This window comes from Conger conger, chromosome 1 (assembly GCF_963514075.1).
Source record: "Conger conger chromosome 1, fConCon1.1, whole genome shotgun sequence".
In the NCBI taxonomy this organism is placed as follows: Eukaryota; Metazoa; Chordata; class Actinopteri; order Anguilliformes; family Congridae; genus Conger; species Conger conger.
In genome coordinates this window covers 85,397,764-85,411,693 of record NC_083760.1, presented here as the reverse complement: position 1 = coordinate 85,411,693, position 13,930 = coordinate 85,397,764, and the positions used below count along the sequence as shown (strand labels likewise).

Below are 13,930 nucleotides of genomic sequence, written 5' to 3'. Positions count from 1 at the left end.
ACTTTCAAATCTACCCCATCATGTACAGTGGTTAATGGCTTAATACTTCCTTCCATCACCCCAGTGTAGACATAAAATTGAGAAGCATCAAAAACAAGGTTTCAAATCTACTGTAACATGCAACAGTGACTGTATTCAAGCCTTCTGGCACCATACACATTTCAGAATTTCTGGTCATTGTGTAGATAATTCTGGACAAAGTAGGTTGCATGTGTATTACTTTTTCTCAGAGTAAACTGAAGCAACAACTTCCAAAGAAAAACATATGAAATGAGCTAAATGTGTGCAATAGCCCATGAGACTCAATACATCTATATACTGTATGTGAACACATACCATTAACAGTAGTATCAACTGCAGAAAAGGTAAACAATAAATTCTGCAATTGAAATTACATTCAGTGAGCACCATAACTCATTGGACGGGGACAAATTTTTGTTATTTCGTTTTTGTACTCTAGCACTTTGGGTTTGAAGGATACAATGATAATGAGGTTGATGGTACAGGTCACATCATAAAGTGATGTGGTTTTTACTTATTGGTCTTCTGCTGCTGTAGCCTATCTACTTAGATGTTTGATTTATTATGTCTTCACAGATGCTGTTCTGCATACCACTGTTGTAATCCCAAAGCGTGACATAAAATATGATGTCGTGATATGATGTGACATAAAATTTTAACCATAATTTGATGGGGATCAGCTGAAAGTAGGCCCGATCCCCCATTGAGCAGTGTTCGGTCTTGAGGGTGAAAAGTCAAAGACTGGATAGGAATGCTGTTGAGTGAGCAGTTCTGAAAGATAATTGGCTGCTTTGTTGTTTAGGCACATACACGTACAACAGTGAGGAGAGTCAGGAATGCAAGGGAAAGAGGAACCAATCACAGACTAAGGGATAAGGAGAATACGGCAGGCTTTATTAAATACAGGCAGAACGAGACAAATTCCAGAAAACAGGCAAGGTCAAAAAAACGGGTAGTTAGTCCAAACAAGGCAGAGGTACAGAAATCCACAATCCAAAAAAATACAGAATCCAAAGAGCCAGGCAGGGGTCGACATTAAGGAAACCAAAAACAAAACAGAGCATTCCATTCCATTCCATTCCATTCGGCAGACGCTCTTATCCAGAGCGACGTACAGTTGATTAGACTAAGCCGGAGACAATCCTCCCCTGGAGCAATTCAGGGTTAATGGCCTTGCTCAAGGGCCCAACAGCAGTGTGGATCTTATTGTGGCTACAGCAGGGATCACACCACTGACCTTGCGGGTCCCAGTCATGGAACTTACCCACTATGCTACAGGACACCCTATAGCAGAGCTGAGCAGAGCAGAATGCACACAGGTAAACAGGACAGAAAATAGAGGCTAGAACTTGGCAAAAGGAAAACAGAACTGACAAACAAGCAACCAAAGAACAAAACAGGCAGGCTTAAATATAAGAACAAATGAACTAAACAATTAACAGGTGTGGATGCTGGGGAAGAGAGAATGAAAAACAACAAGAAACAGCTGGAACAAGACAGGAAGGAAATGCGTATACGTATAATGGAAGGATAGGTAAATCAAGGACTGGAGTTAAAGCAGAGAAAGGAAAAAACAATAGGAAGAGGGGCACAGACCTGACAGAGGAGAAGGTTTTTGAATCTGATCCGGTGTGAGATGGGGAGTCAGTGGAGAGGTTGGAGTAAAACGTTGAATGAGGCTCCTTCAGGGCTTTGGGAGAAGTCCTTTGGTGCTCACGATAAGCCAGTTTCTGGACAGAGAGCCTGGTAACTGTAACAATGCTCAAGAATGCGTCCAGGAGATTTAATTCTTCTCAATTCAGGAGTGAACCAGGGAGCAGAGCGGGAAAGGCCAACCCACCGGGTTCTGATTGGTGCATGGAGGTTGAATATATCACTCAGAGATTTGTTGTAAAACTCAACTAATTCAACTGCTGATGAGAAGGTTGGGGGGGGGGAATTCAAGCAGGTTTTGAAACTCTGCCACACAATGGCTTGAGGGGGAGTCAACTTGAATATTGAAATCACAGAGGACTGAAATATTGGTTGAGGTAGAGCAGAGTGATGTGAGAAGATGGGTTATTTCAGGAGTGAGGGATGAGTTGGATCTAGGGGGTTGGTAGTCTAGGGCTTTTTACATAAGTGTGCCTCTCTGCAGACCCCCAAAAGGAAACACTGTGTTGACCATGTTGACACAGGGTCAGCAAGGTTTGATAAAAAGACAGTGCTTGTCAATACCGAACTATTGCTCCCATCATTGTGCTGCCTCTGAGCAATTCAGTGGAACACTCCCAGAACTGTTGAGGTGAAATAGTACTGTATAGATCATGGGTTTTCTATGTACAGTGTTTAGTGTCTTTAGATTGCTTGTGTTGTGGGAAATAGTTTGGTGGCATTGGTGGTGTGGTACATTGGTTGCTGAATAAAGATCTTGAAGGAATAAACCACAGGTAATGCAAGTTACCTGTGAGTCAGCATCCAGCTGTGCTATAAAGGTTAACCAGATTTGTTGGACATACAGAGCAGGGCCATTGTTGTTACCACCATCTTGTGACTCTTTATTTGATGATTTGCTGTTTTTCCTGTAAACCCAGGGTATATAGATGGAAACGTGGAATAGTTTGAGGAGACTCTATAATACGACCTCCTGCGTACCATTCACGTATAGCCATTCATATTGCACCTTTCCACATAATTATATTTCTGCAATGCACATTGTCGATTAAATTGTATTAATTTGAACCTGCATCCTCTTGACTCGCTCCACTGCACACTCAGAAGTTTAGAGTCCTTACAGACATAGACAACCTAGGATACCTGCACCCCATAGTCACTCGCCTATTCACCAGTGCCGTCACAAGATACATACTAAGTGTATTATTGTAGGCTATACAGGCCACAGGCACGTCCGCGTCTATACAAATAGAGAGCGATCACTATTGACGGACATTGGCAGTTCCTTTTGTTGAACTGTTAGAACAGAGGATCAGTTTAATTTATCTTTTGGAGTCAGATAAATGAGAACAAAATTAAATGAACCCTGTTCCAGTAGCATTGGTCAGGTGTTTCCTTTACCTCTCAGATACTTCCGCCTTTTGGTGTATTTGGGGGGTTCTTACAGTAGATAAGAAAAATACTGATGGGAAGGGAGAGGGTGTTGCATTTAACAGTCAAAAGATTATATATTTCTGGCAGTTCAGCTTGGTGCGAGATAGCAAGACCACCGCCACGTTTGGAGCGACAGCCTTTGTCAGTGTACTTGTAGCCCGGGGAGCATGCCTCATAAAGGGCTGAGTAGACCCCAGGCTGATGCCAGGTTTCAGTTAGACACATAATACTAAGCCCATTATCGTAGTCCATCATATAGTCATGCAGCAAGAGGAATTCTTTATTGAGAGACTGCGCATTTAGAAGTTCCAAATGAAGAGATTCTGAGGTTGGAATTGGAGCTGCAACTAGTCTCTGTAGCGGTCGTATGGTTCTGGAATCTGTGTTTTTTAATGATGACGGGAAGTGTTGCTGTGGTTAAGTGGCTCCTACATCATCACGACCTGCTGCTTGCTGCTGGGTTCTTCAAGTCAGAAATAATGTAAATTCTTGTTAGTCCGATATGTTTCAAAGCATTTCAATGCATTCAATGCAATGCATTGGGGACTGACGACGGGGCAGCCTGTAGCGTAGTGGTTAAGGTAAATGACTGGGACACGCCAGGTCAGTGGTTCTAATCCCAGTGTAGCCACAATAAGATCCACACAGCCGTTGGGCCTTTGAGCAAGGCCCTTAACCCAGCATTGCTCTGGGGAGGATTGTCTCCTGCTTAGTCTAATCAACTGTATGCCGCTCTGGATAAGAGTATCTGCCAAATGCCTGTAATGTAATGTAATGTAATAATGATGAATCCATGAGGGAGTAAGATTGATGAAGGACCGTGGTGGATTATTGCATTCTGCTTTGCCCTCCAATTTTGCCAAGAAGAATGGCCGCTCCTCCAGGTGAAAAAAAGGGGTTGGGCTACCCCCCCAGTGCGCCTCCCCCTTCCTCTGCTTACCCTTTCTCGGTTTTCTTCTCCAGCACCACCTGTGAATAGACCACATCGTCACCTTGACCTGCGGCTCCTTCACGGGCATCCTGGCCCTGTGTCTCCACGGAGCGGGGGGAGTGCTTTATCGAGGAGTAATGCATGGTTTCCAGCTCTGCCTTGTTTCGGTCCTCTGCCAGGGGCTGTGGGTCTGTCCCTCCCAGCTGTAGGTCCCTGGGTTGGGTGGTTGCCATGGAGTGGTTGGCGTAGACTGGGTCTTCTTCTGCTGGGGGAGGACTCTGCAAAGCGAGCGCTGTTTCTTTTAAAACTGTTCATTTCTCAACTGCTCCTATCTGGGGCATTTCGACGATTCCCCTAATGGTGTGTGCATGTTCAGGTGCCTGAATGTTCATGTGTGTGTGCGTGTGAGGGTATGTGCATGTGTGCGTGATGATAGTTTCCATTGTTTTTCATGCCATGCATGTTTTTTTCATTATGATTAAAAAGTTAAAGGTACAATAGTTAAGATTTTTGTGTTAAAACAAGAAAATATACAGTTGACAGGCCGGCAATATGTACCAAAACATTGCATGACTGTACAATAATTCATTGGCTGAAAATTGGTTTTACTTACCACAGCCAGTGGTGTTTCAGCGTCAGTGCGTTTACAGAGAAGGGTGGTTTGAAGGTTTTTGTTGCTGCTAATCCTCTAGACCGTTAGAAGTCCGATATTACCTGTTGTACCTTTAAGGTTAGCTGTGCGTGTTTGTTCATGTGCGCATAACTGTGAAACAGTAGGCTCATCCTCACCCCTTCAGCTTCCTTCCTTTCACAACACTGGCTGTCCGTCTTTTTCCTGGGAATAACACACAACATCACTGCCAAAATACATCACAGGCCCAGCTTTCAGTATAATCACCATTGAGATCAGCTTTAAACTATCTCTCTTTCATTTTCTTGTAATGCTGGTTGTTACCAACAAAGTGTGATTGGAGGAGCTTCTCAGTTCAATTTTGGGGGTAAGGAAGCATCACAGCCAACATATCCCTGTAATTATCTCTGCTTCAAACTACCTGCCCCTTCAAATCAGAAGTACATTTGGACAGTGTAATTGGTGACAATGAAAACCTGCGTACACACCCGCCCTGCTTTTGAATGGCCTTCATGATGAGGAATATAACCATCATGGCACCAACACCAGCAGCTGCACCAATCAACAGTGAGGTAATGTTCAAACCTGAGCAAAGGGCATTTCAGTTAGAAACACACAAGAGAAACAAACAGGACATAAACATTGCTCACATTTATTAACAATAATCACAATTCACAAAACAGGGGAAAAATCTACTGTCACTCCACACTACTGTAGTAGTTCTGAGGGTCCCTATCCTCGAAGTATCCCAGGTAGGAGGAGTTTTAGGCTATCATCCCTTTCCCCTACCATTTTGGGGATCACCACAATGAGAAACGCACATCGCAATGGATGGTCATAATATTCATTCAAATGTGACAATTGCTGTCACGTCCCGCGCCTCTGTCTTACTTCAAGGAAATAAGGAAATTAAGCAAGACAGAGCATCACATCATGAGAAAGGGTGTGTCATCGTGTAGTTCTCTCTTTTACAGAATACTGAAGAAACTGCGTCAGGTTCGATTTCGGTCAAAAATGAGCTAAGCGCAGATTTGAAATCCTCAAATACTGGTCTAGGCGGCACGGATGGTGCAGTGGGTAGCACTGCCGCCTCACAGCAAGGAGGTCCTGGGTTCGAATCCCCGTCGGCCGGGGCCTCTCTGTGCGGAGTTTGCATGTTCTCCCCATGTCTGCGTGGGTTTCCTCTGGGTACTCCGGTTTCCTCCCACAGTCCAAAGACATGCAGGTTAGGCTGATTGGAGAGTCTAAATTGCCCATAGGTATGAGTGTGTGAGTTGTGCCCTGTGATGGACTGGCGACCTGTCCAGGGTGTATTCCTGCCTTTCGCCCAATGTATGCTGGGATAGGCTCCAGCCCCCCTGTGACCCTGTTCAGGATAAGCGGGTTAAGATAGTGGATGGATGGATGGAAATACTGGTCTATCGTTTGGCTATAAATCCACCCACCACAATGAGAAAATATAAAAAAATGTTAAAAAATATGAAATCCGGTCGCATTTCCTGTTGGTCCTCCACATTCTTCTTTGCTGGTGCATCAGCTGTATCTTTGCAAATGAAGTGGTGATGAAAATGACGTAAATGGTAATTCACAATTCCTTAGCTCTGCCCACTCTAGCAACCCTGGTCAAAACATTCCTTCAAGATGGTGCTACCCATAACGTAAACTCACCGTGTTCTGAATAGCACACAGGGAAGTGGCTGCTTCCACCAGAATTTAACATCCGTTCAATGGTAGTTTTTCTCCCAAGAAATATGGTTTATGATTATAGTTGCTTATTGACTATCCCAGACACCAAAACACTTGGATTTGGTGTGAATTGGACCAATATTTATAGAGAAAATGAGAAATAACTGCACAAGACCAAAGGTCTGAACATCTATTTGCCTGCCCAGTTCGTAATGTCTGGTTAGCAACAGCTTCCCCACAACAATGTCACATTGTTTTCATGAAAACGGAAGGAATTACACTTTACACACACACAACAACCAAAACTGATCAAGAAGTATTTATTTATTTATTTGTCATGAAAGTTGCACTGTTCATATATTTGCGTGGTGCAGTATTATATATATATATATATATACATATATATATTCTTTTTAATCTGATGATCAAATAGGCCCTAGTCCTTATCTTTGTTGTACTGTTAGCAGTTGAAATTGTACTTCCTTTCAGCATACTTATCCCTGGTTATGGGTATGCACTTTGCACCCTGTTCACCCAAATTCAATCAATCTAATGTAATTCCAACTAGGACTCCCCTGGGCGTGTTGGGGATTGGGGGGAGCTCAACCACAGAAGCGTATTAGACTGCCCAGTCAGACAGAGGCTGATGGAAACAGATTTTTTCCCATAAATTATGACGTGACAGGGACATAAGTCACATGCTCCCTCCTGCATCTCTGGCTGGCCCCAGAGTCTGCTGGAGTCTGCCGGAATCTTTTGATGAGGTAATCTTGTTGCACCCTCTTCAGAAGATTCATCAAACAGGAGTTGAAAAACATACTATCGGCGTGGTGATTAGACACTCTCGGTCTACAGCAGATTAACATCACAAAATCACCGGTTGTCTGTTCAGTGCCCAGCAAAACGGCAATTGGAATACCTTTGGGAGGAGGCCTGGTCTTTTGAGAAGAGATGGTTTACACCCCTTGTGAGAGGGTGCTGCTCTTCTCTCTAGAAATGTATTTTATAATGTCAGAAATTCAATTTCTTGACCCACCAGAGCCAAGGCCAGGCAGCAGACCTTTTGTCTTACACAGATTTCTGCTTGTTCCCAAGAACTGCTGTCCAGGTTTCATACTATTGAGATAGTGTCTGTACCCCGACCTAAATTAAGCTTTGCTAAAAAGCCAATGAAGGATTTGTATGGCTAATCTAAAGAAAATCAGACCCTGTCATTCTACTTATAATGTGGCTAACCAAACTGAGATTGATTGGATTGATTAATATCAGATCACCAGCTCCTAAAGCAACTCTTGCAAATTAATTAATTACCAATCAGCAAAGTGAAATCCTATGTTTAACTGAAACTTGGCTTAAAACTGATGAATATATTGCCGTAAATGAATCCACCCCTCCTGGTTACAGTTATACTCATGTTCCCCGTCTGAGGGTCGTGGAGGAGGTGTTGCTGCTGTATATAATTCCAATCTCCATGCTACTTTGAAATCTGGCTTCGATTTTTTGCTCTCAGTTTTGCACATCCTGACAAAAGAGCAGTCAGTTTGTCCTTGTGATTGTATACAGGCCACCAGGCCCATACAGTGGTTTCTTACTTGAGTTTGCAGATTTCCTTTTCAGACTGGTTGTTAATTCAGATAAAGTAGTATTTGCAGGGGATTTTAATATTCACATGGATAGTGAAGGTGATCATCTCAGACCAGCATTCCTGTCTATCATTGAATCTATTGGCTTTGATCAACATATACATCAGTCCACACATTCCCATAACCATACTCTCGATCTGGTCTTAACTTATGACACAGAAATAGCAAATATAGCAGTCATGCCTAGAAATCCTGTGTAAACACACCCTCTCCACAGCACGTTCAACATATTTCTCTCCCTTAATTGATGAAAATAGAAACAATCCTAGGCACCTGTTTAAAACTGTTGCCAGACTGACTAAGAATCATGTTGATCCCTGTGTCTCAATATGGTTTAAAAGCAATTAATTTAAAAGCATTAATTTCTTTGATGACAAAATTATAAAAATCAGGGACAAGATTCAAAGTTCCTCTGCCACCCCTCCTATAGGGTCTTTCCTTCCATCCACTCAACACATAGATGCAGAATCCTCGGAAGGACCAATGGCTTATCCAAACTCTTTTACTCCAATAGAGCTCATTGAGTTTAATACCATAGTTAATTCTTCAAAATCTTCTCCTTGTCTTCTAGACCCTATCCCAACAAAGCTTTTGAAGGAGCTACTACCAGTGATTGGAGCACTACTCCAACATATTGTGAATGCTTCTTTAGCATCTGGACACATACCACAGGCTCTTAAACTTTCAGTCATCGAACCACTTCGTAAGGCGGACTGGTTTGAATACCCTTTATTAGTTGCACTGCTACACACTGCCAGTGAGCAGGTGAAGCGGCGTTCCTCTGGTGGTGGTGCCATAAAAGTTTACAACCTCCCGCAACAACACACCATTCTATTCCAGTGGGCCATAGTCCCTTCTCTGCACCTTGTTAGGGCACATGAATCACTCTGTCTCAATACTCTCAGGTTTCAGTCACTGGAATGAATTAAGCATGGGATGTTCCATGACAAAGCAGGTTTTGGGTATATTCATGTTTGTATTGTTTTGCTTGTTTCAGTGTGACTGGTGCAATGGTCTAATTTCCACAACAGTAAACCTAGGACTTGGTAACCATCCAGGAACCTAGGGAGAACTGTGGAAACCGGCCCACGTGAAGCCATCTGTCTCTTGACCAGCACCCACCACCTGGAGAGCAATGCTTCAAAATCCAAATTGACAAAATTTGGATTTGGACCATTTTTAGAAGAAGATCAAAGGCCTGGATTTATTAAAATGGAGTCAGACAACAAAGGTGAATGCATTGGCCCTATTGTGGAGATTCTTGTTCAGCCCGGACCAGTAGAGAGCAGAAGGCAGAGTGGTACTACTGTTAGGGAAGACAACCAAAAACATTTTTTTCGGAAATCAACATGAATATTATGATTAAAATCTCAGTTTAACCGTAAACTTTACGTGTTGTGGACAATAATTCTGCTTAAGTGGAATTTTAATGTGATGAAATGACTGTTTTTGTGGCTTTTAAGCGCTCATTTTACCAGCATTCCATCAATGTTAAATGCTGAATCCCGACAGCACCAAAAAAAAGGCAGATTTCACTGACCATTCCATTGTTTACATTCATGGAGCTCGAAAATGGTGACGCAACAATAGCTTTTACTGGTTTACTTCCAGCGCTCATACATGGCAGTTGGTGGCAGTTTGAACTGTCAAAATTGTGACTGTAGCCAGGTCAAGTCCAAAATCCCTGGTTACTTTTTAATAGTTTCAATGGATTTTGATAAAAGACATGTCGGACTTCAATCATGTTACGTCTATGTTTAAGTAGCAAATAACCGTGTTGTATCCTTCTAACGTATCACACGCAGGCACCTCTCTCTCTCCTGCTGTGATTGTTAGGGGGTCCAGGTAATTGGTCAATGTCCTCTTCTCCCCATTATGGGCACCTGCCTGGAGCGCTCGCCCAACTTTTCCTGCGCAGCCCCTCATGGCCCGGAGCTCCAGCCCAAGACCAGCCGTACAACTCCCTCCAGCCACTGCTGATTCAGCTGTAGCACCAAGCCTGTCCCCTTGCCTGACAGTGCCACCCACTGGTGTTCCTGCGACCCCTCTACCTCATCTCTACTTCAACTTTATAATAGGACATTTATGTACTTTTATTTATATGGTTTTCTGTTTATATGTACTTTCATCACAAATTTGAAACTGTGGACTACAGAGCCAAGTCAAGATATGAACTCACTGTGTGTTAAGGAATGTGTCCAGTTACCTGAGTGTTGCTGTGGAGACGGGGCGTGGAGCTGGAGGCTGGAGGTGCCGAGAGCGTTGGTACTGAGGCAGAGGAGAGTGGCCATGTCTCCCTGTGAGTGGCGCATGGTGAGGGAGCTCCTCAGGCCTGTGTTCCCCAGCTGCTCCTCCCTGATGACTCTGTCAGTAGAGTTAGTGACCCGCAGTCCAGACACACGCCACTCCATGCTGGGAGAGGGATTCCCACGGCTCGCACAGGAGCAGCTGATCTCTGCTGCAGTTCTGCTGCAGCTCCCAGAGCCAGAGATCTGAGGCATGTCTGAACACAGGGTGCCACAGTTAGTAACAATACAGTTCTATACTGTAAAAAATGAATATGATATAATTATCAAACACTGAACCTACATATCACATTCAGCAGTACAGTTGTCGAGTTCTCCTTGCCATGTTCATTCTGTGCTTCACAGTAGTACTGTTCACTGTCACTGGACTCAATCACATTGAAGGTGAGATTCTGTCCAGTTCCTACAGTGTTGATCTCTGTCCCATTCACTCTATACCAGGTGTAGTTCTGCACTGGCGGGCTGGCTTTACTGATGCAGGTCAGAGTCACTGAGCTGCCCTCTAACACTGAACCAGAGGGACTGACTGACACTGAGGTCTTCTTCGGAGGATCTGGAAGAAAAAAATATTTGTCTTTTAAAAGGCAAAGTCTTCTGTGAAGTGAAGTCTTCTGTGGACAGTTGTCACTGACACATCCACACCTGCCTACCGAAGAGTGTTTCTGATCTGTCAGAAAAGTGTTTGAGAGTTTTTCTTCATTATGGTGAGAACTGTTCGGTCATCAACTGTTAAGGTCTTCCTTGGCCTACCAGCCCCTGAGCTATCCAGTGCTCTCTTTTTTCTTAAAGATGTTCTGAACAGTTTATTTTAGAAAACATACTGTTTGTCCTATGTCTCTGACTGCTTTTTTATTTCTCAGCCTTAGAATGGCTTCCTTAACTGTCATTGTCACAATTCTAGTCCCCATGTTGACAAACACCAATAATAGACTCCAAAGGCAATAAAGCCTTGAATCAAGACTAGATGCTGAAAACATTCTTGTACCTGCACAAGAAAAGTGATTGAATTCAGCTGACTAATCAGAATCCAACTGTCCAATTACTTTTGGTACTATGAAGTAGGGAGGCTATGGATGAAATTGAGGTATGTCCTACAAGGATGTGCAATGTGCCTGTAGCCTCAAATTAGAGGTGACAGTCTGCAGTCTATTCATTGTTTCATTTCAAACAGAACAGAAATTGTACCACTGTCAAATATATACAGATGTCAGTGTTCCTGTAAATATTTCTGTAATAATAACATTATAATAAGCGAAAGTATAAAAATATATATTTCACAAAACATTGAAATGAACATATAATTGACACAATGGCAAACCTACAATTAACTCCCAGCTGCACAGTTGTCGAGTTCTCCTTGCCTTGTTCATTCTGTGCTTCACAGTAGTATTTTTTACTGCCAGTGGACTCAGTCACATTGAAGGTGAGATTCTGTCCAGTTCCTACAGTGTTCATCTCTGGCCCATTCACTCTATACCAGGTGTAGTTCTGCACTGATGGCCTGGCTTTACTGCTGCAGGTCAGAGTCACTGAGCTGCCCTCTAACACTGAACCAGAGGGACTGACTGACACTGAGGTCTTCTTAGGAGGATCTGGAAGAAAAAAATATTTGTCTTTTAAAAGGCAAAGTCTTCTGTGAAGTGAAGTCTTCTGTGGACAGTTGTCACTGACACATCCACACCTACCTACCGAAGAGTGTTTCTGATCTGTCAGAAAAGTGTTTGAGAGTTTTTCTTCATTATGGTGAGAACTGTTTGGTCATCAACTGTTAAGGTCTTCCTTGGCCTCCCAGCCCCTGAGCTATCCAGTGCTCTCTTTTTTCTTAAAGATGTTCTGAACAGTTTATTTTAGAAAACATACTGTTTGTCCTATGTCTCTGACTGCTTTTTTATTTCTCAGCCTCAGAATGGCTTCCTTAACTGTCATTGTCACAATTCTAGTCCCCATGTTGACAAACACCAATAATAGACTCCAAAGGCAATAAAGCCTTGAATCAAGACTAGATACTGAAAACATTCTTGTACCTGCACAAGAAAAGTGATTGAATTCAGCTGACTAATCAGAATCCAACTGTCCAATTACTTTTGGTACTATGAAGTAGGGAGGCTATGGATGAAATTGAGGTATGTCCTACAAGGATGTGCAATGTGCCTGTAGCCTCAAATTAGAGGTGACAGTCTGCAGTCTATTCATTATTTCATTTCAAACAGAACAGAAATTGTACCACTGTCAAATATATACAGATGTCAGTGTTCCTGTAAATATTTCTGTAATAATAACATTATAATAAGCGAAAGTATAAAAATATATATTTCACAAAACATTGAAATGAACATATAATTGACACAATGGCAAACCTACAATTAACTCCCAGCTGCACAGTTGTCGAGTTCTCCTTGCCTTGTTCATTCTGTGCTTCACAGTAGTATTTTTTACTGCCAGTGGACTCAGTCACATTGAAGGTGAGATTCTGTCCAGTTCCTACAGTGTTCATCTCTGGCCCATTCACTCTATACCAGGTGTAGTTCTGCACTGGTGGCCTGGCTTTACTGCTGCAGGTCAGAGTCACTGAGCTGCCCTCTAACACTGAACCAGAGGGACTGACTGACACTGAGGTGTTCTTAGGAGCATCTAGAAGACATGAAAATATGAATTCTATAATTGTATTTGTAATTGTATTGTATTTATTGATTATTTGTATTATTGTTAATTCTGAACAGTGTACTAACCATTGGAAAAGCTTTAAACAAATATCAATTTTATGACGATGATGATTATTACTATTATTATTATTATTATTCAACATTCCTTGATTTACTCAATCTAAGAATAATACTGTGAAATGTAGCTGTCTTACATAGAACTTTGAGAGTCAGACTGGCCTCAGACGTCTGATTGCCTCCTTGTTGCAGTGTGTAAAGTGCCCTGCAGGTGATCTTCTGCCTATGGTGGAGGTGGGAAGCAGTGAAGGTCAGAACAGAAGACACAGATGTGGTTTTATCCTCATTCTCGTGCAGTTGATCCACACTGTCACTCAGCCTGGGGGTCCATGTCAGATTTGGGGGGAGTTTGGGACAGGGGGCTGCAACAGAGCAGCTCAAACTCACAGAGGTCCCCTCCATCACCTCCACCTTCTCTGGGGTTAACTTGGGTTTGGGTGGAGAGTCTAGGAGACATGGAGACATGAGGATGGGTTACTGTCTGTCTCAGGATTAGAGAGTCACACAGCACTCAGAGCACAAACTAATCACCACATCAACAGTGCCTGGCTAACATATATTCAACTATAAAAATGCTCAAAGGCTCCAAAATAAAGTACAATCTTTTCATGAAATAAACAGGTAACAGCACATGTGAAGTCTGTTCTGTACTGAGTGCATACATTCTGCAAGGCCACTACATGCATGAATGACGTCTGAATGTTATATTTTTGTCATCTAGCGTAGGCCGGATGGTCTTGGGCAGTCCTCTATCGCACAAAATACGGCTCCACCACAATATACATTTTAGTGCAGCAGATTTATTTGCAGTGCTCCATGAAAAAACGCACTCACACACACACTGTCTGCATTCATATCTTGTCAGTGCCTCTCAATCATCAGACCACGCTGTCCTTGGTACTACA

At 42.8% G+C, this 13,930-nt stretch overlaps 1 protein-coding gene across 1 annotated transcript in view; it reads right to left on the bottom strand.

The window, feature by feature from the left end:
- LOC133138865 (myelin-associated glycoprotein-like) overlaps nucleotides 1-13,930 on the bottom strand; it is a 43,699-nt gene that overhangs the window by 8,694 nt on the left and 21,075 nt on the right. Inside the window, exon 4 of the mRNA XM_061258021.1 lies at nucleotides 13,163-13,471. Within this exon, the coding sequence (XP_061114005.1) occupies nucleotides 13,163-13,471 (309 nt within the window). The remainder of the gene's footprint in view (nucleotides 1-13,162; nucleotides 13,472-13,930) is intronic.